Here is a 25,807-nt window from a genome sequence, read left to right as displayed (position 1 = left end):
AACAAACAAACAAACAAAAAAGGAAGAAAGAAAGACAGAGAAGAGTACCAAGGCTTTACTTACACTCTAATCCTCTAAATGTACAGATCAAGCTTGGACCGAGATAAAGAGAAGCAGCAGAGCAACAAACAGCAAGAGCCCAGCGCAGCGGGGGGAATGTGTTTTCTGAAGTAACACGCCAGAGAATTCAGTGAAGAAGTTCTGCAGTCCTTTAAGTGGTTACTCTTACCTGAAAAGTAAATTCCATGAAGGATGTAGATTAAGTTTGATCAATCTTGGTCAAACAAGATAATAAATTAAGCTGTAATTTTGAAAGTACTCAAGAAATCTGTAAAAGCAGAGTTACAATGAATATTTTTATTCAGGATAAAAACAAATACCCCCCCCCCAAAAAAAACAAAAAATCAAAGCAACACAAAAACGTCTCTGTCACTTGCAGTATCGGTCAGCTTTCAATTTGGCTCTCCTGTTTAAGACACAAAGAACAATGAATGTAAAACACACCATATAGAGTCAATTGCTACCAACTAGAAAACTCAAGCCTGGAAACTGTCCTATTTTCATCACTGTATTATTACACAGTCATATTAAAAGATTTCATTAAAGCTTTACCTTTGAACTTTCTTTAGTCTTATGAAACTTATTTTGTAATAGTCAACAGAGGTGGCTTAAGGGCTTTTTCAGGTCACAAGGGACACAGTAGTCATTCATGAGCTTAAGCCTGCCCTAAGCTTCTATTGGGCAACGATGGTGCATTTTTTTTTTAAAAGACTGGTTTTGAAGTTGCTAAACAAACAGCTTACTCTATTTTAGAGTTCACAGTCTGACTATATTTTATGTCCTTTTGACTTCTCAAAACCACACACATATTAATTTTTCAACAACAACAAAAATTTCTCCCATTAACCGAGTTCACCTTTACCAACCATTTAACCGGGAGTATGCAATTAAGTATTATTTTATCAGACAGTGGGAAGGCTTAAGAGTGATTTACAACAGGAGGCTTTATGACTGACAGGAGATTATCAGATTCCTTTTCAGTTTGGCACTCTATTGATAGACTGCTTTAAGCCCGCAGTTAACTTCCCTGCCTGTTTTTCCAGGTAGTAAGTGTAGGCAGTTACTTATTTAAAAAAAATAAACTGGAAAAATATCAATAATGTGTTAGAAATATCTTGCACACTGCTGAATCTAACCTTACTTAAACAGGTTCAATTTCCCTTACTAAACTTTTAGTCTGGATACAAACTCATACATTGAATCTCAGTTTTAGGAACCTCTACTATACAAAAAGAACACAGAATCTTGGTATTACTCAAGCAACTTTCTAGCTTAGTTCCCAATCTTAAGGGAAGACGATGGGAAACAAACTTATGAGAGGCAAGCACGGTAACTGCTACACCTGGAGACAGCCTGGAGGTTGCAAGGTAATCACTACAATATGGAAATGACCTGGTGGTTCAGTGATTTTATGAAATAGTTTGAGATGAACCTGAAAAGCTAAAAAGAATTTAAGAATTTACATTCTGGTTATAATTTAGAAAGTTGTTTTTAGCACACTTTCCCCAGTCTTATGTCTTTAGGTAATAGTACCATATAATTTAGAGAAGACAGAAATCCTAAAACGACAGCAATGTAAGAACATACTACCTTTGAAAACTGCTGAAATTATGCAAACATGCAATTACCTGTCCAGAAGAGTCTCATGCAAAAACCCATCTTTCCGAGCCTTTTTAAGAATTTTACTATCTTCTTTGCTTATTTTGAGTTTGTGGTCTTGGAAGCTCTGAAATTTCTTTCTGTGAAGAAGATCTCTCATTGAAAAAACAAACCTCAAACTTTTATTGTGTTCCCTTACCAAATTCCAAATACTATTAAAAGTTTTCCCCCACTCATTTGTTTAACAAACCTAATTATATTTCTTTAAAAATTGAAAAGTTTTTCTATTACAAAGGTGATTTCTTATGCTCTATCAAAGGGGCTGTCACGTGGCTAGCCCTGCACAGCTTCCGTCTAAGGATGTTGGCTGGTTGTAGCCCTCATTTCTGGAACATGAATGGCCCCTGGGTGGCGTGATAGTAACTCTATTAGAGGAAAGGAGAGCTGACTAACCCAGGTGTCTTTAGCTTGAAGCACTCAGCTCTTTGCTCTGTCCTTCAGGTACTTTGCTATCAGGGGTCCCGAGAAACCCTACTGTCAGAGTGGGGTCTGAAGGGAGAATACATACACATAGTTGATTTCACACTGCTTCACATTTCCTTTGTCCTCTTCTGGGATGTCGTCTTTCTTTTTGGTTTCCCTTTCAGCACAGGATCTAATCTAGATATTGATGAGAACCCAATAGGTTGCACATTTATCTTCCTCTCCTCACTTGCTAGGCAAAAGCATTCTAAGTGATTTCTTACTCAAGCAAAGAAAACAATGAACTTAGCAATAAGATTTAGGAAAAGACAAGCTCAAGATATATGATGTGTTTCGTACACATGTATCACTTGCAGAATCAGCTGGAATCACATATAAGTTTAAACAAGGTTTCATCAGATTCCATTTAGCTACCTGATGATCCTGGAAGTTTATTGATGACGACATATAGTCATATGTTGTTTGAGGACAAAAACCAGGAGACAATCTATATTTCAATTTATAAGAGACTACCTGAATAAAGTAAGGAAGAGCCCTAAAAGATAACACTATGAAGGTGAGGAGGGCAAGATATTTGATACAGATTTACAGGGACAGGAATCTTTAGGATACAACAGAAAACAGGGAAGGTGTTTATATAAGACAATATAGCAAGCAAGCAACAGTAAAACCAAATGAAGCAAACGATGGAGGAAAGGTAGGGACAGGGCAGGATGGGAACTAGGTAAGCAGTGTAGGTGGGAGACACAAGGCTTTGTATGCTTTCACTTTGAAACCTCCATGCTATGAGAACATATTATCTATCTTAAACATTAAGTATCAGGAAAGCTGCAGAGAAGCTCTGACCATTGGTTTCTCACCTGCATGGTACAAACACGGCATCCCTGGACATGGGATAGTTAAGCACATGGAAAGAGACAGTCGGGGCTGTCCATGTTTCATCACTACAGCCTGTACGAGGTGCTTACCTTTATCATTTCTTCTTCTCCTGCTGTTTTATTCTTTGCTTCTATATCACCTGCCTCATTACATCTAATAAAGCAGCTATTTGAGGCCAATAAAGCCATTTTCCCCTAAATAAAACAAAAAAATAAGAAAACAAGCTATAAATACTTATAGAAATCATAAGTCATTTACCTAATTTAAAAATTTCTCCCCAATCATAAAATCAAAAAGAATTTAGAGAAATCCTGCAAAATACAAAAGCATTAACAGAAGGGAAACCAAAATCACCCCAAATCTTGATATTCAAATATTATCACACTAAACCCTTCATTACCCTTTACTTTCTTCTATCAGGACATTAATTAATTAATAAAATTAGTTTTTTTAATTCCTATCTCTGAAGATACAACTCAATAGTTAAGTTAAAATTTATCTTTAAGGAAAATAAAACTTATGAATAATACACAATAATTTATTGAAATACTGGTATTCTAAGTGCAATTTCTTTTTCTCCATAATTAAAAGCCTTTGGCTTAGAGGGAATTCTGTGTAGAATGACATACTTTTAGGGATCAAATGTTTATGATTATACTGATTTCTATTAAATAAAACCTTAAAAACTAATTTTCTTGTGGATCTGAATGTGAATTATAGTTAAGTTCTCCTAATAATTGTAAATTTTAACTAGAATTTTTATTTGGATGATTCTTGTAGAAAACTTTGAATATCAGAAGAACAATTCACAAATACAATAATTACAGAATAACCCTGAAACACCCAGTTAAAACAGCATGAATTCCATGGATTCTGTTTGGTGTCTTAGTCAAGGCGGCGGGACTCCCCTGTATGCAGCCACACACTCTACAGAATCCACTTGTGCTGTGGGTAACTGCTTCTGCAGTTTAACCTGCTGTATCAGGGCTTTTAAGTCTTTTGTTTGAATTATAAGAATGGAAAGTGTCTTCCTAAGAGTAAAGTGAAATAAATGGTCTTGTAGTCTGTCATCTTGACCTATGATATATCGGTCTTCCCTATTAGTATAATTTTTATTGTATTTTTAAGTTAGTTATTGTGCACGTACGATGTATGCATGTGTGACATGTGTCATAGTGTGTGCGCAGAGGTCAGAGGACAGCTCTGTTGAGTCAGTGCTCTCCTTCCACCTTCATGTGGGTTCTGATAATCAAATGCAAACCTGATAATCAGGCTGTCAGTGCTGAGCAACCTCACAGGCCCTGGTAGAACTGTTATTAACCAGTCCTGGAAAAAAGCGAAAAAGACCATCCAAACTAGACAGAGGGAGAATAGCGCAGAAAATGCCAGAGTGCAAAATACATGATAAATAATTACTATTGTTCTTTGTCTCAGCTCCAACTCCCACAGCCATCCCCTCGGAAACCCACATCTACTAAGGAAGCAAGCAGGTAATCTTCAGACTTTATTCTCTCTTTTCTCCTCCAAATCCAATCCCCCAGTCTCATCCTCAGCTCTGGGGCAGAACAACTGTTGTGGCCTTTCCTTCCTCACTGTCCTATACCCAGGGGATAGGTGCACATCCAGGCAGCACATTGCTTTCCTTCCTCCTGTGGGCGCCCTTAACCCCTCACTTCCATCCTCACTTCCAAGTATTGCTCCCAATAGTTAGAAATACAGTCCACCTGGAGATCCAATTGGCCACACTTGGCATGATCTGAGAAGCATTCCCTACCAGGCAACCCACAGCCACCAGACTCTGCTAAGAACCAGAGAGGGCAACAGAAACCAAGGGACTAACTGAACACTCACCCAACAAAGACAAGACCAGATATTAACATCTAGAAATACAATCATCCCAAACCCAAGGAGATGACTAGACACTAATGTAAAGGCACACCAACAGCCAGGACAGTATGTCTGCAGCAGAGCTCAGCAACCTTACCACCAAGGGCCCTAGAAATGCAATATAGCTGAGACAGAAGACAGCGACTTCAAAATAGTCTTTATGAATATGTTAGAGGTCCTAAAAGAGGAAATGGATATATCCACTAAAGAAATAAAAACAAGAAAGTGGAAACAGAATATAGAAAACCCAAACTGAGAGAGAGCTGGAACTCCAACAGAAACCTTGGAGACAAGCCTCCCCACCAGAGTACAAGAGATGGAGAAGTGAGTCTCAGGCGCTGAAGACAGGGTAGAAGGAATGCACACCTTGCTCAAAGAAGAAATCCACATACAAAACTTCAGGCACTCTGGGACTCTATGAACAGACTAATCCACAACTAATAGGGATAGAGGAAGGAAAAGAAACCTAGGTCAAACGCACAGAAAATATTTTCAATAAAATCATACAAGTAAATTTCCCCAAGTGCCTATCGAGGTAGAGAATGCATACAAAACACCAAATAAAGTGATCAGAAAATAAATTCCTCATGTCACATAATAATGAAAACACTAAATGTACAAAGAAAGACTATTAAAAATTGCAAGGGGAAAAGACCAAATAACATATAAGCAGATATATTAAAATAACATCATGTTTTCAATGAAGTCTCTAAAAGCCAGAAGGGTCTAGTCATTTTAATATCGGACAAAACAGACTTCAAAACAAAACTAAACAGAAGAGACAGGGAAGGATACTGCATGAGAGGAAAAAAATCCACCAAAAAGATAATGCAATTTAAACATCTATGCACCAAACATGAAGACACCGAAGTTCACAAAAGAAACACTACTTACATTTAAAATGTTTAAGAACTTAAGACTTTTCATGACAGTGAGACACTTCTGCTCCTGGCAGCACGAGTTACTTCAAGAGGAAGGTGGGCATTGAAGAGGCTCCTTATGGAGTTGGTTAGCCATTTGAGCAAGAAACTGTTCTTGCCTGGACTGCTTAACTAGACATGCAGTACCCACAGAGAAATTGACTGTTGAACTTGCCTAAAGGTAAGATAATCCTTCAGGGTTCCTGCTTCATGAAAGAGTCTGTGAGACATTATGCAGGATACAGAAGAAAGTGACTAAACTGTCTTTGAAATTCCTGCTTCATGGAAAAGTCTGTGGGATACTATGGGCCTGTAGACTGAAAATGGATGCCCCAATGATACAGAAAAACTATAGGTGACTGTCCAGGCAGCGAGATGTCTCTGTCAATTCCAGAGTTTTGGAAGTTGATTACAATTCACTTTCTGTTTAGTTGGGTAATATTATATCCTTCTGGAGTCTTTGATGGAGTTAAAGAATTTATCGTTATAGTTTTCCTAAGTTATAATAAAAGATAAATACATATAAATAATGTAACTGTAGTTCTTGCTTGATACCTGTTTTGTAATATGTAGTTTTCCTATGTTGAAGTTAAAGCCTTCCTTTTTGTTTAAACAAAAAAGGGGAAATGGTATAAGAGGTCCTTCTGTCTGTGTGTTGCTTTTCTTGGTTAATGAATAAAGAAACTGCCTTGGGCCTGTTGATAGGGAAGAACTTAGGTAGGTGGGGAAGAAGGAACTGAATTCTGGGAGAAGGAAGAAAGAGTCAGAGGAAGCTGCCCTGGAGCAGCCAACAGAGTAAGACATGCTAAATTTTGTCCAGTATGCCACTGCCATGTGGCAATATACAGATTAATAGAAATGAGTTAAATTAAGATGTAAGAGTTAGCCAATAATAAGCTAGAGCTAATGGGCCAAGTGGTGATTTAATGAATACAGTTTTTGTGTGGTTATTTCAGGGCTGAGCTAGCCGGGTAGGCAGGATGAACAATAGGGCCCTCCTTGCAACATACATCTAATCAAGTTGTTGGTCACTATGGGAACTTCAAAACAACTCAGGCTAGCAACACGGTTACTGATTGCTCTTGAAAAAACAACAGCAAGACCTTTATTACTGAAGACAACACCCACATAACTCACTGAACATGGGGGAGTTGAGCTGGTACCCACTTAAGAGCCTTATCTCCTGTGTATCAGTGTTCATGGTACTGGAAGGTAGTCTGGAAGCTATTAAAGGAGAAAAGTAAACACCAACCCAGCTACAAACCCTTTTATCTACAATGGTGATCTGCCTGCAGGATACACTGGAGGAACAGTGGCACAAAGCTTGTGGGAACAGTAAGCAATCAGTATCGGATTTGATTTCAGGCCACGCCATGAGATGTAACCTACAATACCCAATGCTGTTAGGGTGGCCAAGGAGAGTAGATAGGCCAGGCGGCTGCAATCTCAACTCGGGTCCTCAGGATGCCACAGGAGCTCCTGCCAAGGAACCACCTCTCCAGCCCTGATGCACGCTGTGCTGAACGTACACGCCACTCTTGCTGAACTGAACTTCTCTTCTGGCCTGTTCTAGGTTTCTTTACAGTTTTTGATATATTACAACTGATATTTACTAAAATTCACTTATCTTTCATTAAACTTGTTTATACTGATTTTTTTCTCATGAATTGAAACTTAGAGCTCTACAAAGGGCATTTATTTCAATGAACCATACCATGATTTACTATTTCATACACAAACAGTCACAATGCATTAGCTTCCTCTATTGCCTCTTGTCAGTCTCTAAAGGCTCCGAACCAACTTATGTGGAATTGATGCCCCCGGAACACCCTGGGATTTGCTTCTTTTCTAAAACCCTACCACTGAAATAAGACAACAAGGTCTCAATGGTGGCTGGAAACCAGAATGGGGCAGAGACTCTTCGTTGCACTGTTTTGATATCATTATAGGGTTATAAGTTCATTCTAATTTTTTTTTTCAATTTAATGTATAATACTATTACAATCTACCCTTTACTGTTTTATTGTTAATTTTAAGAGTATGCTTTTCCTAATAATGATGTTTTCTTAAACTGGCAGAGCGTCCGTCTAGGTAATAGTACTTACATCTTGAAACACTGGTTCCCATTGTTCTCTTGGCCCGATTGCATCCGACCGCCCAACAACAAGTCCATCTGAATTTATACCAAGATATTTTCCATAGCCAGATTTCAGTGCAATCCTTTGGTTTAATAAAAAAGATAAATGTTAAAAACTGAAGGTAAGAATGTAAGTATAAAATAAAGAGTATATTATGTATACTTATGTATCTGTGTGTGTGTATATATATATATATATGCATATACATTAATAAATCCAGACACGTTTATAGTGGACACTATATTCTCTATCTATAATCTTATATTTTGTTTTCTAATATAATTATTATACAGCAATTGTTTTCCAAATGCATTATACAGATGTATAAAAGTCACCTTTTATGCTATTACAGTCTTACTGATTTCTCTGTTATATATATATATATAAAACTGCTGATCTGTCTTTAGAAGAGGAAGGCACTGGATTGAAGGTTATCAACTTATGATTGTAAAACAGGGTCTTTTTTAATAGTCCAGGCTGACTCCCACCAGATGTTAAAACTTTAATACACAATATGGAAAAATATTTGCACAATAGTTACTAGGAAGAAAGACATCAGCATGTCTGTATTTTCCTCTTCCACTTTAAAACTAGCTGGTGTGTGTCCCCTTTTTACTGATGCCATCAGCACTGTGAACGCTATGCAGACATACCACCAGCTAACCACTCACTGCCTGTGGAGATTGTTGCAAATAATCACTCTCTACTGCTCATAAGATTTTTGTTTGTAATCATAAGGAAACTTACTGACATTTTGTTCCTTGCTTTACTCCTAAATCTTTCAAAGAAATATAAAAGTCATTATTTAAATGTGATTTTAGAAAACTTTGATTTCTGATTTTTATTTGCCAATCAATTTCCGGGGATGCTGAATTGACTTCATAATCAGTTGGCGGTTGATGATAAATAAATATTATTAAGTTGCTGTAATTACTACTACAATACTGATACTCAATTTCTCTATCTGCTACTCAAAAGCATCACTTAGCACTTTTTTACTGTAAGAACAAAAATGGTCAATTTTTTTGTGTGATCATGGAAACTGTTTAGTTTCAGCAACACTCTTTGCTTTTGCCTTCCTATCTCTTGACTTTTTTCTGAGAAACGGTGTGAGTACACTCCCTAGCTGGCTGGAACTTGTAATCTTGTTCCTGAGCCTCCCAAGTGTTGGGATGACAGGTGTCTGCCACCATGACCAATATGTCTCTTCTGACTGCAAATCCATACAACACGGAATCACTGGCAGGTCTTCTTTCATGCTTATTGTCTTCTCATGCTCTCTGATCTATTTAATTTGGTCACTTGACATTATTAATTTTCATTTTTAGGCCATTATTATACATGCAGACATTCCTCAAATTCCCCAAACCAGAAATCTAAAACAATTCTATTACGAATGTTTTCTGAATACCATAAAAATCTCCTTTCAGAGAGAGAGCATGAGCAAGGAACTCAGGACCGCGAGGGGTGCACCCACACACTGAGACAATGGGGATGTTCTATCGGGAACTCACCAAGGCCAGCTGGCCTGGGTCTGAAAAAGCCTGGGATAAAACCGGACTCTCTGAACATAGCAGACAATGAGGACTACTGAGAACTTAAGAACAATGGCAATGGGTTTCTGATCCTACTGCACGTACTGGCTTTGTGGGAGCCTAGGCAGTTTGGATGCTCACCTTACGAGACCTGGATGGAGGTGGGGGGGTCCTTGGACTTCCCACAGGGCAGGAAACCCTGATTGCTCTTTGGGATGAGAGGGAGGGGAACTTGATTGGGGGAGGGGGAGGGAAATGGGAGGCGGTGGTAGGGAGGAGGCAGAAATCTTTAATAAATAAATAAATAATTAAAAAAAAATCTCCTTTTCAAGCCAGGCAGTTGTGGTGCACATCTTTAACCCCAACACTTGGGAGGCAGAAGCAGGTGGATCTCTGTGAGTTCGAGGCCAGCCAGGTCTACAGAGTGAGTTTCAGGACAGCCAGGACTCTATAGAGAGACACTGTCTTTTAAAAAAAAATAAAATAAAAAAAAAGAGGGAAATAATCTCCTTTTTAAAATACCGTCTTTCAATTAAAATTATGCTGACTGTATTCACCAATAGTGCAGTTTTTTTTTTTTTACATAAGTGAAATTATTCTTATTCGAAACAGGGTTCCATGTACATTATACAGCCAAGATAGCCTTGAACTCCTAGTCCTCCAGACTCTGTCTTCTATGTGCTGGTAGGAAAGGCATGCATCACAATGCATGGTTAAGTAAAATATAATTTTAAGGCTTTTAAACACAGTTCAACTAAAGCTTACCTGGAATCAGACAGTTTGACAGCGGTAAACTGCTCTGGGGGACTGGGGCCCTCATCAACTACAGAGAAACAAAAATGGTAAATATATAACTTTTTCTATAAACACATACATAAAGATTTTATGCTTTAAAAACTAGCCCCCCACCCAAATTACAGGTAAGGATATTATGATATTTGCACATACTGTAATAATGCACCATCTATACTATGAAGGAATGGTTACAGGGACAATTTATGTACTTTGAAGGACAGTTTGGTATGACTTATTTAGCCAGTTCCACTACAATCTCACGTTTTAAAACACAGCACATAAATAACAGTATGTGAATTACTAACTGCTTTTATTTACTCAAGGAACATCCATTCTGGCCAAGGCAGACGCCCTTTTATTTTCCAATTACTGCATTCCTTGTGGTGCTTCCTTGTAGGCTAAGGATAAGGAGATTACATCTAAATGTCTGTTAACCATACCAGTTCTGAAGGAAGAAAAAAACTTCACACTTCTGATTCAATTAGTTTTTAATCTTTTCTTTCCACTTAGAATTGTGTGTTTTGTGTGATTTTAATGCTATTCTTTTTTCCACAGGGTTTCTGATAGTAGTCAGAAAGTTTCCAACACTTATTCTGGAAAAAGACGCTTCTTAATAACAGGAGTGAGAAAGGGAGAAGGGGAGGAGCTCAGGGTGATGGCAGTCTTGCTTTGGGACATGCAGGGTCTCCCCATCACAAACCTTCTCTGTGCGGCGCTCCCAGTGTAAAAAGGCCATTGTCCAGGGCATGGATATAGGCTCCTTTATCCATCTCAATGGCAATGGTTCCTGAAATCTCCCCAAAGTTGGATACAGTCCACCAGATTCCTACAAAATAAAAAATCAAGGTTTAACCATTTTATTTTAGGGTTGCTCAAGGTTTTCTGTTGTTTATACTATAACATTTCTAAAAGCCTATATTTGACGATCATAAGAATCATCACAGAGAAACCTGGTTTATCCTTCACTGACCTTCTCCTAATTGTACCACCGTGCAATAACTCCTGTTCAATCCTTAGCACTTTACAGTGACATAATCCTGAACCTTACTCATATTTTACCAGTTCTGCCTGAACTTGTTTGTTTGTATGGGTGGATTCCTGTGACAAACATCACAGTCCAGGTCTCTAACACATGCAGAGACACAAAAAGACAAGTGATGGTCGTGCACACCTTTAATCCCAGAACTAGGGGGGCAGAAGCAGGCAGATGTCTGTGAGTTCGAGGCCAGCCTGGTCTACAAGAGCTAGTTCCAGAACAGGCTCCAAAGCTAGAGAAACTCTGTCTCGAAAAACAAAAAAAAACAAACAAACAAAAAACACCCTCATGGAAAACCAAAAACCAAATCAAATCAAACTAAAAGACTAAGAGAATAGTTTCTCTGACTGCATACCCATCCCACATGCTTTCCATTGGCAATGTTTAAATGAGTCCCACAGAGAGAGGTGCTTTTCAGCCAATAGCCTCTCCTTTTCCTCAGAGGATGCCTGAGACCAATACCAAATGCTACACACATGAATGCTTCCCAACACCTATAGTAAACCTTCAGGCATGCTAGGTAACTATCCTACCACTGAGCCACACCCAAGCCCACACTTAATAGTAAATAAATAATTTTAACACAGTGAATTTCAGAAAAATAATAAATTTGACAGACTTCAAAATTTTCAGTCTCTGCCAAAGTAGAGAAACTGATACATTGCTATCCATGGCATGTTTGTGTTTTCTTCCTGGGAATTCAAGCTGCCTCCATTCAAAGGCCAGAGGTATGTTTACATGTTTCACCCCAAAGCCAAGCTGTCAAAAAGCAACAGGTGCTATAAACATGGCTCACTGATGCCACCCATCACTAAGTCAATCACAGTTTTGTTTTGGTGGTGGTGGAGACCCAACTCACCACTTATAGCTTAACGTTGTCTAGTGCTATAGACACTGAGAGAGGCTCTTGATAGAGGGGGCAGTTATGGAGTTAGGGAGAAATCGGTGCTAGGGAAATTCCTAGGAATCCACAAGGACGACCCCAGCTAAGACTCCTAGCAACAGTGGAGAGGGCGACTGAACTGGTTTCCCTTGTAATCAGATTGATGACCACTCTAATTGTCACCAGAGAACCTTCATGCAGGAACTGATGGAAGCAGATGCAGAGATCCACAGCCAAGCACTGAGTTGAGCTCCTGGAGTCCAGTTGAAGAGTGGGAGGAGAAGAGATCATATGAGCAAAGGGGTCAGGTTCATGATGGAAAACCCAGAGACAACTGATCTGAGCTAGTGGGAGTTCATGAACTCTGGACTGACAGCTGGGGAATCTGCATTGGACCAAAGTAGGTACTCTGAATGTGGGTGACAGTTCTGTGGCTGGGCAGACTGTGGGCCCACTGGATGTGGGGCCAGGATTTATTCCTAGAGCATGAACTGGTTTTTTGGAGTCCATTCTCTATGGAGGGATAGGAGGGATACCTTGCTTAGCCTTGCTGCAGCAGGGAGTGACTTGGTCCTGCCTCAACTTGATATGCCAGACTTTGTTGACTCCCCAAGGGAGGTTTTACCCTTTCAGGGTTGCATTGTGGGAAAGTGTTGGGGGAGTGGGAGGAAGTGAGGAGGGGAAACAGTGGTTGGTATGTAAAATGAAAAAAAAAACATTTTAAATAAATAAATTAACAAAACAACAACAGTGACATCTAGTGAGCTTTCTACGTGAAGGCTCTGACGAGCACCATCAGTGCTAATGAGGACAACACTTCAAACGGGACACGAACCACAACAGACACCAACTTTTCACACAGGAAGTAACTGAAGTGGCTCACCCACAATATCAAGTTGGGTTTCCTCATCTTCTTCTCGTTTTCTCTTCTTATCTTTGCTCTTCTTCTTTTTACTGAGAGAAAGAAAGGATATATACATGAGTTTGGGCATACTGATGGATGTGTTAAAAATTACAAGATGAACACTCAGAAGAGCTGTTCAAGCTATATACTGATTTATAGAGAAATGATATTTAAAATACTGAGAAGTTGACTTAGCCCTGTGTTCATGTTGCTACATTTAAAACAATAATATACAGCCCCTGTTACTCTGAGGAAAAAAAAAAAACAACCGACTAACAAACAAAAACCCTTAATCTGTCAATCAATTTCCCCACTTAGGAGGATAATACTGAAGCCCAGTTCCTAGAGTTACCATGATGGACTATGAGTGACTATTACCCTTCTTCTATTGCTGAAGAATGAAAAGATGGTGCAGCCTCTGTGCTGGCTAGTGTGCTGGTCACCTTACCACAAGCTAGAGTCATCTGGGCAGAGGGACCCTCAATGGAACAAATGCCCCCATCAGATTTGGCCTGTGGGCACACATACAGGGGCATTTCCTTGATTAATGATTGACATAGGTGGGCCTAACACATTGTGGTCCAGAGATGTGCAAGAAGGCAGGCTGAGCGAGCCAGTAAGAAGCATTTCTCCATGGCCTCTATAATGGCTCCTGCCTCCAGATTCCTGCCCTGAGTTCCTGCCCTCTCTTTCCTGGATGCTGATAAGAACCCTCTGCACCACCATGCCTTTGGTCAGGGTGTTCTGTCACAGTGGTGGTAGAACCCCTAACTAAGATAACCTCTTTGAAAAATATTTCTCAAAAAGCTAAATACTGAGTTACCATAAATAATACATAGGTGACGCTACTCTCACATATCTCCAAGAAAAACAAAAAAGAACTATGTCTAGAAAAAAAAAAAAGGAATGTTGATAGCATTATCACTAGTGTAAAATGTTCATCAAATTAAGAATGAATGAAACGTGCTTACACCATACAAAAAAAAAATCATTCGGTGATGGAGGAAGGTCATTGGTTAAAAAAAATAAAGAAACTGCTTGGCCCTCATAGGTTAGAACATAGGTGGGTGGAGTAAACAGAACAGAATGCTGGGAGGAAGAGGAAGTGAGCTCAGACTCGACAGCTTTGCTCTCTGGAGCAGAGACGCCATGTTCCCCTCTCCAGGGCAGAAGCGATAGCTCTGCTCTCTGAGGCAGACACAATTCAGCTCTGACCCAGGATGGACGTAGGCTAGAATCTTCCCGGTAAGCGCACCTTGGGGTGCTACACACATGATTGGAAATGGGCTAGTCCAGGTGCGAGAGTTAGCCGAGAAGAGGCTAGATATAATGGGCCAAGCAGTGTTTAAATGAATACAGTTTGTGTGTTGTTATTTCGGGGCATAAGCTAGCAGTCGGCTGGGGTGCTGGGGACGCAGCCCCGCCGCTCCTATTACTACAATTCGGCCCCAAAACAGAAGAAATACACTGCACTACAATATAGATGCTCCTCAAAGCTAAGGGAAGTAAGCCAGGTATAGTGACATATGCCTTCAACCCCAGCACGTGGGAAGCTGAGGCAGTGGATCACTGTGAGTTTCAGGCTAGTCAGGGCTATACAGCGAGACCCTGTCTCAACAACCTAAGTGAAAAAAAGACAAACACAAAAAGTTATATATTGTATATTCCATTGACATAAATATTCATAGTAAGGAAATTCTTATAGACTGAAAGCAGTTGACAGAAACTGGTGTGTGGGGGGGAGGGCAGCGGGTATGATTATTTAATGGGTAAGGGGTTTACTTTGGAGTGGTAAAAATACTCGTCAACTAGAGAGTGGTGAACTTGTAAATATACTAAAATCCACTAGCTGAATACTTTTTAAAAAGTTTTTGGTATATTAATTTCAGCTCCATAAATGAAAAACACAAAGGGAGATCTTAGGGAAACAGATTATTCAAAGTACTTAGAACAAAATCTGAGCCAGACAGTGGTGGCACACACCTTTAATCCCAGCACCCTGGAGGCAGAGGCAGGCAGAGCTCTGAGTTCGAGGCCAGCCTGCTTTACAGAGAGTTCCAGGACAGTCAGGGCAACACAGAGAAGCACTGTCTCAAAAACAGAACGAGTTCTGGAACATGGAAATGCTATACTGGTTTTAATAATGTTTACCTTAACTTCTTTGCATGTTAACTACAAAGCTTTCAGAAGCTGGTTCTATTCTCCCCGTAGCTACTTAACAGCTGCAGGTTCAGCCAGGATAAATTCGTCACATGCCACACTCAGGCAGTTCTCGAAGGCACGACGCTCCCATAACAACTGCTGCCACCGAAACTGCTTTATCAGGGATCCCGCAAAGAAGTGCTCGACTTTGGCCAAATCTTCCAAAAGAAGACGGAGATACGAATGGGCAGGTGTCTTTCCCTACAGAGCGAATTATAAAACACCACTAGCACGCCCTCGCTTGGCTGTTAGGATCTGCGCTGGCTGTCGCTTCCAATTCTCCTAATTCTTCCATCGTCTCGAGACACAAGAAACATACAAATATCTGAGTTTTCAATAAACGAGCAAATGAACCATCAGTCTTCGCTAACGGTACGGTCCACATCTGAGCCCACACCCCCATGCAAGTCCTAATCAAGCCTTGGGAGTCCCAAGCATGGAGCTCACGGGCCACAGGTCTCCCCGTTTCGGGGGGCTCCCCTGTCACGCACCCTCCTCTCGGGGGCGTCGGGGAGGCTGCCCACGCAGCTCTGCCTCTAGATGCCGTGACCGGAGTGGTCACCCCGGGAGGGGATGCGCTGGGAGCCGAGACTCCCGCCCGAGCTCAGCCTCACCTCTTGGCCTTAGTTCCCTTGAGCACGAGTTTGGTGGACTTCACATACGAGTATTCGGCCATGGTTCGGCGCGCAGAGCCGGCAGCTCCCGGCAGAGTTCCTCAAGGCCGGGAGGAGGAAGTGGAGAAGGACGGAGAGCGGCAGTAAACGGTGGGAGATGAGCGCGTCCCTCAGGAATCCCCCGCCTTCTTCAACTCAACACTATAAAAAAAAAAAAAACAAAAAAACAAAAAAAAACAAAACCCACTTCCTATTTACTGTGCTCGAGCCGCTACGGCGGCCGCGGAGGGTCCAACCGCGCCGGCGTGCTCCACTTCCCGCGGCGCAATCCCGGATGTTGGGGGCTTTTCCCAGCAGGCAAAGCGGACAGAGGCCGCCCCCTGGTGGACAAGAAGATCTCTAACAGCTTCCTGCTGCCGAGGCTGCAAAGAACGGGCTGGGATTTGATGAGACAAATGTTGAAATTATAGAAATTGCTCGCCCACACTTTGGGCAGCGGATAAAGCTCAATGCTCCAGGCAGCTAGCCAGGGTTGGGCCTGCGCAGAGGAACAGAGATCTGAGTGCTATGGAGGCTAGAGTCAGAGCCTTGGCCTGGGGAAACTTGGTCAAATAACATCTGTTCCCTGGTTGTTAATTGTATTGTTTCACTAGGGAGCCTTGAGGAATGCACAGGAAACAATAGAGAAAGACCGAAGGTATGGTTGTTAAATGCTGGCGCCTCCTCCAAGCGCTGAAGAGACTTTGGTCTTAGCATGGAAGACTAACGTAGTCCACCTTTCTGTGTAGGTTCTTGATCCAGCAGGGTACGTATTTCTTTCGCCTCCTTCTATCTTTCCCATGATGTCATAACTCCCATTCCAAACCACCCACCGCGTACACAACTTCTGTATGGTCTTGTTTTTTGCTTTAAACAAAACAAAGCAGCTGTCTTTTAGTCCTGTGAAAGAAACATGGATGTCGTCATAATCAAAATGGAATGGCTTTGTCAATGCTTATAAACATAAAACTATATATTTAGGAAGGAATTAGGTACAAGACTCACTACGTTAGGATAGATATGGAGTATTTTCTCTGAATTTGTCAAATGCATATCGACTAGATATTGTTGATGTATTTATTGCCTATATATTGTATATAGTTATTGTACTTATTGTATATATTTTTATATTAGTTATAGCCCTTTTTATTTTAGGCAAAAAGGGGGAAAGTATTGGCATTTCATTTGTATTTTAATAAATAAAGCTTGCCTGAGGATCAGAAAAGTAAAACAGCCACAGCGGCCAGTCTTACAGACCAGGAAGCAATGTCACACCTTTAGTCCCAGTAGCCACAATGACACACACCTTTAATCCTAGTAGCCACACTAGTTTGCCATAAAAACCAGGCAGTAGTGGTGCACACCCTTAATCCCAGAACTAGAGAGGATAATAAAACGGGAGAAGACAGTCTCATTCTGAGATTCTTTTTTTTTTAGTTCTTTTTTTTAAAGTTTTTTTTATTATTTACTTATTTATTAAAGATTTCTGTCTCTTCCCCTCCTCCCATATTTTTCTCCCTACCCCAATCAACACCCCCTCTCTCATCAGCCCAAGAGCAGACTGGGTTCCCTGCCCTGTGGGGAGTCCAAGGACCTCCCACCTCCTTCCAGGTCTAATAAGGTGAGCATCCAAACAGCCTAGGCTCCCACAAAGCCAGTACGTGCAGTAGGATCAAAAACACATTGCCATTGTTCTTGAGTTCTCAGTAGTCCTCATTGTCTGCTATGTTCAGCGAGTCTGGTTTTCTCCCATGCTTTTTCAGACCCAGGCCAGCTGGCCTTGGTGAGTTCATTCTGAGATTCTTGGAGGCAGGATCACCATTATCAGACTGAGGTAGAGGTAAGAGTCAATGGCTGGCTGTTTTGCTTTTCTGATCTTCAGGTTGAACCCCAATTTCTGTCTCTGAGTTTTTATTAATCATGCATTATTTTTGTTTAAGTTGTTATTAAATTCTTTTTTTTATAGAAACTAAGAACCCTGAAAGGATACATCATTTTCCCCTGTAACTTATGGTACTCACTGCATAGCACCCCCAATTTCTGGTAACACCAGTGTTCTACCACGGAGCTAACTCCCTGTCAGCTGTCCTCTTTGTTTTTGTTTGTAAAAATTACAACTCCTTGAGAGGTTCCGTGTCTCTGCCTCCTTGAGAACACCCATAGTTTTGCTACACTATGCTCTGTAAATGCCTTGAAGTGTCTTAATTTCCCCCCAGATTGACATTATTTTAACTGTTTATTATGCAAGGCAGCTCGTTTCTTTGGACAGACACAAGGAGGGAATCCTATTATTAGTTAATAACTATTGTGAACTTTTATTTTTTAAAAAAAATATTTTTATGTGTATATGTGATTTGCCTACATGTATGTCTATTCATCATGTGCCTGGTTCTTGGAGAAGCTAGAAGAAGCCATTGGATCTCCTAGATTAGGAGTTGAAGGCTTTTTCTGCCATGTGGTCTTGTAGAAGAGTAGCCAATGTTTCCAACTGTTGATCCATTTCTCCAGCCTGGATCGGTGATTCCCCCTGCATATTTAATCTTTGACTTTACACTAAGTTATTGGGACAATATTAATGCCCCATTTAGCTTTTTTTCCCTGCCTAGAACACTTTTATCTTTATATTTTTCCCCAGTTACTGTTCCATATTTCTAAGATTGTTGGTGACAAGAATCTAAATGTAGCTTCCCCAACATTTGTTGATCGTAAAAATCATGGTAGACACTAGTTTAAGATAAAGTCCCAGGCCCCTCACCTAGAGAGTATCTGCATTGTTGAAGGCACCAGAGCATGTGCACTTTTTGATAAGAATCACAAGATGCTTACATTCAAGCAAATACTCAAGGAGAACTTTGTTTTTATTACTGAAAACTACAGCTTTCCTCTTTCTTGTTTAGAATAAAAATGTATTTGTAAAGGAGAGTTGCATGACCAGCTACAGCATCTATACATGCAGTGTAATACATTGTATATTTCTGTCATGTTTAGACTTGGACGAAGGGTCGGAGTGCTCTCAGGACAACCATCTGTTAAATGAAAGGAGGAGTGGACAGGGGTGGGGGAATACAGAGTGTGAATGCTTCTGTTACAGGTTTAAAAGACAAGTGATACAGAGTGAGGTTGCAAGGAGCACTTGGAAGGTGCCAAAGCTTTCTAAGCATCTCTACCCCTTGTAGCACGCATAATAAAAACCAAAGACAGACATCAGGGTTCAAGTTGAAGGCTGGTTCAAAGTGGCCAGCCACTACCGCTTACCTCTACCTCAAACTGAAATAGGCAATCCTGCCTCCGCGAATTCTCAGACAGACTGAGAATGAGGTTAAAGGTGTGCACCATCACTTGCCGGCTTCTGTGGCTAACTAGTGTGGCTGCTGGGATTAACGGTGTGTGCCACCACTGCCTGGCCTGTATGACTGACTAGTGTGGCTGTTTTGTGCTCTGATCTTCAGGCAAGCTTTATTTATTAAAGCACAAATAACATACCACTATCTACCCCCTCTCTGACTTTCAGTTGGCACAGTGTCTCAAGACTCACTTGTTGAGATGAGGCTGTGCCCTGATCTAAGTTGACTTGAGTTGCGTAAAACATTACATGTGTATGAGTATGTGTATGTGAGTGTATGTATGTGTGTCTCTGTGTGTGTGTGAATATATATGTGTGAATGTCTTTCTGTGTGTATGTGAGTGTATGTAGTGAGTGTGTCTATTTGAGTGTCTCTGTGTGTGAGTGTATGTGTGTCAGTGTCTGTGTGTGAGTGTCTGTGTATGTGAGTGTCTGTGTGTGAGTGTCTGTGTGTGAGTTTGTCTGTGTGTGTGAGTGTCTGTGTGTGAGTGTCTGTGTATGTGAGTGTCTGTGTGTGAGTTTGTCTGTGTGTGTGAGTGTCTGTGTGTGAGTGTCTGTGTATGTGAGTGTCTGTGTGTGAGTTTGTCTGTGTGTGTGAGTGTCTGTGTGTGAGTGTCTGTGTATGTGAGTGTCTGTGTGTGAGTTTGTCTGTGTGTGTGAGTGTCTGTGTGTGAGTGTCTGTGTATGTGAGTGTCTGTGTGTGAGTGTTTGTGTATGTGAGTGTCTGTGTGTGAGTTTGTCTGTGTGTGTGAGTGTCTGTGTGTGAGTGTCTGTGTATGTGAGTGTGTGTGAGTTTGTCTGTGTGTGTGAGTGTCTGTGTGTGAGTGTCTGTGTATGTGAGTGTCTGTGAGTTTGTGTGTGTGAGTGTATGTGTGTGAGTTTGTCTGTGTGTGTGAGTGTCTGTGTGTGTGAGTGTCTGTGTGTGTGAGTGTATGTGTGTGTCTGTGTGTGAGTTTGTGTGTGTGAGTGTGTCTAGTGTGTGTGTGGGTGAATGTCTCTGTGTCTGAGTATGTGAGTGTGTGTATATGCGTGTAGGTGTGTGTGTGTGTGTATGTGAGTGTATATATGTGAGCAAGTATATATGTGAGCAGTTGGAACAATACAGAAGAGCAAGGATCAGTTTAGAAAGAAGGAAGGGGGATAGTATTGGTTGGGACCCACAACGGATATGTGTATGATGCTCTCATCCTCTCTCATAGCCTGAAGTGAGAGCTACCACAGGTTCAGACACTAAGGGCTTTTAAGGTCTACTTTGCTCAAGTCTATCTTGGCTGAGTTCTGGACCCAGTTTTATGCTAATTTCAGTGAGTGTACCATGTCCAGGTTTTGTATCAGATGCCTGGATTTTATCACTGGAAATTCTGGTTCAGGGGCTGAACCGATGGCTCAGTGGGAAAAGAGGCTTGCTGTGAAGCCCGGTGGCCTGAGTTCAGTCCCTGAGACCCCACATGATGGAGGGAAGGAGAGTGTTGTTTCCTGACCTCCACATGTTCACCATCGTGTGTGTGTGTGTGTGTGTGTGTGTGTGTGTAAAATAAAATGCACGAGAAATTACAAAATTTAATTATGGGCTGAAGTTGACTGTGGCCAACGAAGTTTTTCAAATGTGATGTTACTGAGTTGCAGTTCTGGCCTATTCTGCCAGGCCCTGTATAGTTCTAGCCTTTCTATTGTGTCTGTCACAAAATCTAACAGTAAATAGGCCATCTATGAGCAATAAGCTGCAAACTTATGCATAAACTTTTACTGGCAGTCCAAGCCTAGCCTGGGCTGGCAGTTCCAATATTCGGGCGCTCCCCCATCGTGCTTTGCCTTCCAGTTCTTGGGCTAGCAACACCCCCACACCTCCATCCTCCCAAAGTAGTGGTTCTCCTCCTGTTCTGGGGTCTCTTCCACTTCCCGCGGTACCTTTTCCAGTGTCTAGATGCATTTTCAGTTGAAACAACTGGGAAGCAGGGGAGGAGCAGAGGGATGCTTCTTAATATCCCACCACACGCTGAAGAATAATGCCAAGGGTGTGAAACTTGCTCTCAGCCCTCATCTACAACTTTCTTTGCCAGGTCTCAGTCTGCCAGGACAAACAGTAGCTCAAATTCCTGTCTGTAAAAATTGCCTAGCTCCTTGAAGATTTGAAGTGAAGGTTTCCAAGATCCATCCCTGGAGATGGAATCTTAGCGAGTCTGGAACTTGGACTTGGGCCTAGAGTTTGCCCTGAACAAGTGCTCTAGGTAATTCTGAAGAAAGTAAGATGAATTATCCTCTGACAAACACAGCTCTGAAGTGATTGGATTTTGATTCCAAACACAAAACCCTAGCTTGGCATGTGAGACCATCTGCTGGATGAGTGATCTTACTGGAACAAATATTCTGTCTTCTTGCATGGCTTTGGGTGTGGAATGCGCTTCTGGCTTCCAATTACTCTGATATTCCCCAGCTTCCTGCCTTGGTTCCATTGTGCAAAATTAACTCAGATCCTGATAAAAGTGATATACGTTAAAAAGGAACATGGCTGGGTGTGTTCTTTAATGTTTAAATTTGATTTTTATTTTAATCTTTAAACATCTTTAAATCTAGCACTTGGAGGCTGAGGCATGTAGATTGCTTTGAGTTTGAGGCAACAGGAGTTCCAGGTCAGCCAGGGCTACATAGACATAGTGAGACCCTGTCTCAAAAAAAAAAATGCACCAAAGCTGGGGAGGGGAGGAGTCCCTTCCATCCCTCAAATGTACGAAGTCTTGGGTTTGATCTACCATGCTGCATTCGCTCTCTTAGACAAGGCAGGCAGTCAGGCAGATAGGCAGACAGACAGACACCCCTGTCCCCAACTCATACTCTGCCTGGCTTTGGAGTTTACAACGGTGGAAAAAGACTTGTACAAATAATAAATAGTGGTCTGAAAATTTTCAATTAATAACTATTTAGCTAATTAATTATCAAGACAGTGTCTCACCATGGAGGTTAGGTGCCTTGGAACACTCTGTGTAGACCAGGCTGGGCTTGAATTCATGGAAGTCCACTTATCTCTGCCTCTGGAGTGCTTGGTTATGAGCATGCTCCATTATACCTGGTCCATCATTCTGTCTTACCAAGGTTTTCAGACCTCTGGTGTTATACTGGGAGACAAGCAGGTGAAGAATAAATACATCTAAATACTGCCATGTGCTCTACATTTCCTGTCTCGTACATGAAGTTAGGAGAAATTATGTTTCAAGCAGTAGTGAAATAAAGACACATTTTGGCTAAGTAATCTCCTAGTTTACCGGTCTTTAATAGTGACTTTATCAAAGACAAGATTACCCACACCCAAGAGTAATTGGGTGCTACAAACTGGACTTGATAGATATTTTTTAAAAAAGAAAACATAAAGTTGGCTGAATTGGGAAGTGGCAGTGGATCTGGGAGGAAAGGGGGTGAATATGATCAAATATATTACATGAAATTCTCAAAGAATTGGTAAAACATTATTGAAAATAATAAAAATTAAAAAATGCAAAACACAAGATTATATGAAAGTATGAATCCATGGGAAAACCCTTCACATGACGGTCCATATTTTTCAGATTAGACAGTTTTAATATTTCTATGTTCAGGTTCATTGTTTTACTTGCATCAGCTCCAATTGTTAAGTATACCTGGCAATTAAAAATTTAATATATGTGCCTTTAAGAATTTTTATTAGCTCTTTTTGATTCCAATTTGTTTCTTCTTTGATTTCCATCTATATTAGGTTTTTCCTGTTCTTATGTTGTTTTGTTTGGGGCAGAGTTATATCAACTTAAAAAAAATCTCCCCAAGCAAAAACAAAAACAAACAAAAGCTGGTTGGTGGTGGTGGCAGCACCCGCCTTGCCTTTAATCCCAGCACTCAGAAGTCAGAGGCAGGAAGATCTCTGAGTTTGAGGCCAGCCTGGTATTACAGAGCAAGTTCCAGGACAGCCAGGGCTACACAAAGAAACTCTAGTTAGAAAAACAAAACAGAACAGAACAAAAACAAACACCTGTACTGACTATTCCAGTATCAGGGTCACTTTGTCGTGGGTATTCTTTGACTGCGTAATCTTTTGAGTGTGTTTCTTCATATATTGGACATAACTGGATAGCATCCTGGCTTGTAGGAACTTTGGATTTTGTTTTGCTCTGCTGAAAAATTTTAAAAATAGACATTTTTATGTGTATGAGTATTTTGCCTGCGTGTGTATATGTGACCTTTGCATATGCCTATTGCCTGTGGAGGTCAGGAGAGGGTTGGAGCCCCAATAACTGGAGTTACAGATGGTTGTGCCACCATGTGGGGCTGGCAGCTGAACTCACGTTCTCTACAAGAGCAACAAGCACTTTTTAAATCAACGAGCCTTCTCTCCAGCTGGAGAATTTTAATGGTTTTGTTTAGTAGATAGTTGCTTTCATTAACCTCTGTCTTCAAATTCAGTCTCTTTGTTGTGGGACTCAGTGAAGTTTCTTTTCAGATCTGTTTAGTGTGTGTGTGTGTGTGTGTGTGTGTGTGTGTGTGTTTTGGTTTGTTTGTTTTTGTTCTTGAGACAGAATCTCGCTGAGTAGCTCAAACTTACTTGGAACTCAATGTGTAGCTCAGACTGGCCTGAAATGCACAGGCATCTGCCTGTCAGAACTTCCTGACTGCTGGGATTGAGTTGGCCACCATGGCAGTGCCAGCTGGGATCTTACCTAGGAATCTGTATGAGAACTGGGTAGCTTCTCTTTTGCTGCTCTCTTGTGGCCAGGGCTGCTTCCTCCTTGGCCTTTAGATCTTCCTTCCTTCCTTCCTTCCTTCCTTTCTTTCTTTCTTTCTTTCATCTATCTATTGCTACCCTGACCTTTGATCCCTCAGTTTGTAAAAGGTTAGCTTTTTGTGAGCTGTCATGACTCTTAGTGGCACTGTCTGGAGCCTACCCTAAGAAATGAAAATACAGCCCCTTCTTAGTAGAAGAAAATCTCTTCTGCTTTCAGTTTATTCTTGGTCATTCTCCATTCTTTAAGATAATTAAAAAAAATTGCTCTGAGATTAACTTCTTTTGTGCAGGAGGGTTAGCCTATATAAGACTTACATTCAACTCAATATTGCAGGAATTACATTTATTAGGTTGTTTCACTTTTCCTATATTTTATTAGCTAAAAATATTAGAACATTCTAGCCCAGTCCTGTAGCTTATTAGTCAAATTATTATGGCATAGGTATTTCATGGCATTGTCCTTTTGTGATATCATCATAATTAGCACTATCAGTGTAGATAAGCTCCTACATACCACAGGGCTGTAAACATGAAACCCATGGCATCTAATGGAAAGATCAGAAGTAAAGTGAAAAGAACAGGTGCACACCTTTATTGAACCTTTACACTTCCATCTCTGTCCAGACTTTTAAAAAACAAACATTTAAGCTGATTTAGTGGTTATATGAGTTTTTTTCCCCCTTTAGATAATTCTTTTGTTTTCTATACTAAAGTCTCCGGTGCTATATAGTAGGTTCTTATGTCCGCGTGAGGCTGCTCTAGAATTCTACTGGCCTGGTTTACTATGATGAAGAAGAGCATACACACTTTCCTTTCGTTTAGCCTGGTGATCAACACTGCCCCCTAGCGCATAAAAACCAAACTGTGTTGTCAGAGTCTTAAGGGGATTTACAAAGTAGAGTCTCCCTGCGCTTCCTGTCCTTAGTGTTTAACTAATCCAACTAGGCTCTGTGAGCCTGTTCTTGAGCTGCTGCCCTAGGAGGAAGGCTGTGGTGGTACTTGTTCTCTTTTGCTTGTGTGTCTGTGTTTCTATCACTCCTGCCTCTTTATTGGTTACTAAGAGGATGCGTAAACAAGAGAATAAAGAAAGCAAACACCAGGGAAACTTAAATATAAGTAGACTTTTGACTCCTAACCTTACTTTCCTAAGAGCCAGATGACACAGTGGTTCAGCTGCAACTGTGACCATATCTGCCGTCAGCCACATAGAAAAAGTACGCTAGTTTAAACTTATAATCTGATATTCTTATTCTTTATTGTTTTTAGTGTTTGGGCCTCTATTATTCCCTACTTTATTATTTTGTTACTAAATATTTTTCCTCTCTAAAAACAGTTACCAGAGTTCAAGGCCAGCCTGGTCTACAAAGCCAGTTCCAGGACAGCCAGGAGTGTTGCACAAAGAAACCCTGCTCAAAAAACAAACAAAAAAAAACATGGTCTATAAAGTAACATTTTCCAATATAAGCCCCATTTTTAATGTAACAAATACAAAAGATCTAAGAAGTTCTAACTGTAAAGGACTCTCAGTTTTTTCTTTGATAATGGAAAATTATTGATCACCTTACAAGTATAATTAAGACACAATCTATAAACATCATCTTACTTCTATTCTTTCTTCCGCTCTTGCTTTGTGCCTCATCATTGTAACTCAGACCCTGATCTGAGGGGAACGGTGATTATCGACCTATCATTCACCTACAGTGTCACAGGCTCCTCTCGCGTTCCCACCTTACGTCAAACCCG

The 25,807-nt window shown here is 40.8% G+C and overlaps 1 protein-coding gene across 1 annotated transcript; it reads right to left on the bottom strand.

Annotated features, from left to right (window-relative positions):
• Window positions 1-323: 323 nt before the first annotated feature.
• Frg1 (FSHD region gene 1) lies at window positions 324-16,155 on the bottom strand. The gene is made up of 9 exons (XM_041632491.1): window positions 15,936-16,155; window positions 13,099-13,169; window positions 10,997-11,122; window positions 10,267-10,324; window positions 7,934-8,048; window positions 3,111-3,215; window positions 2,228-2,319; window positions 1,689-1,799; window positions 324-466 (listed from the first exon to the last, which is right to left on the bottom strand). Exons 1-9 carry the CDS (start codon window positions 15,995-15,997, stop codon window positions 430-432), a joined length of 777 nt encoding a protein of 258 aa, XP_041488425.1. The 5' UTR covers window positions 15,998-16,155; the 3' UTR covers window positions 324-429.
• Window positions 16,156-25,807: the final 9,652 nt, after the last annotated feature.

Source organism: Microtus oregoni, unplaced genomic scaffold (genome assembly GCF_018167655.1).
Source record: "Microtus oregoni isolate MIOR12 unplaced genomic scaffold, Mior012 000041F_ref0000270, whole genome shotgun sequence".
NCBI lineage: Eukaryota > Metazoa > Chordata > Mammalia > Rodentia > Cricetidae > Microtus > Microtus oregoni.
This window is presented reverse-complemented; position numbering and strand designations above follow the sequence as displayed.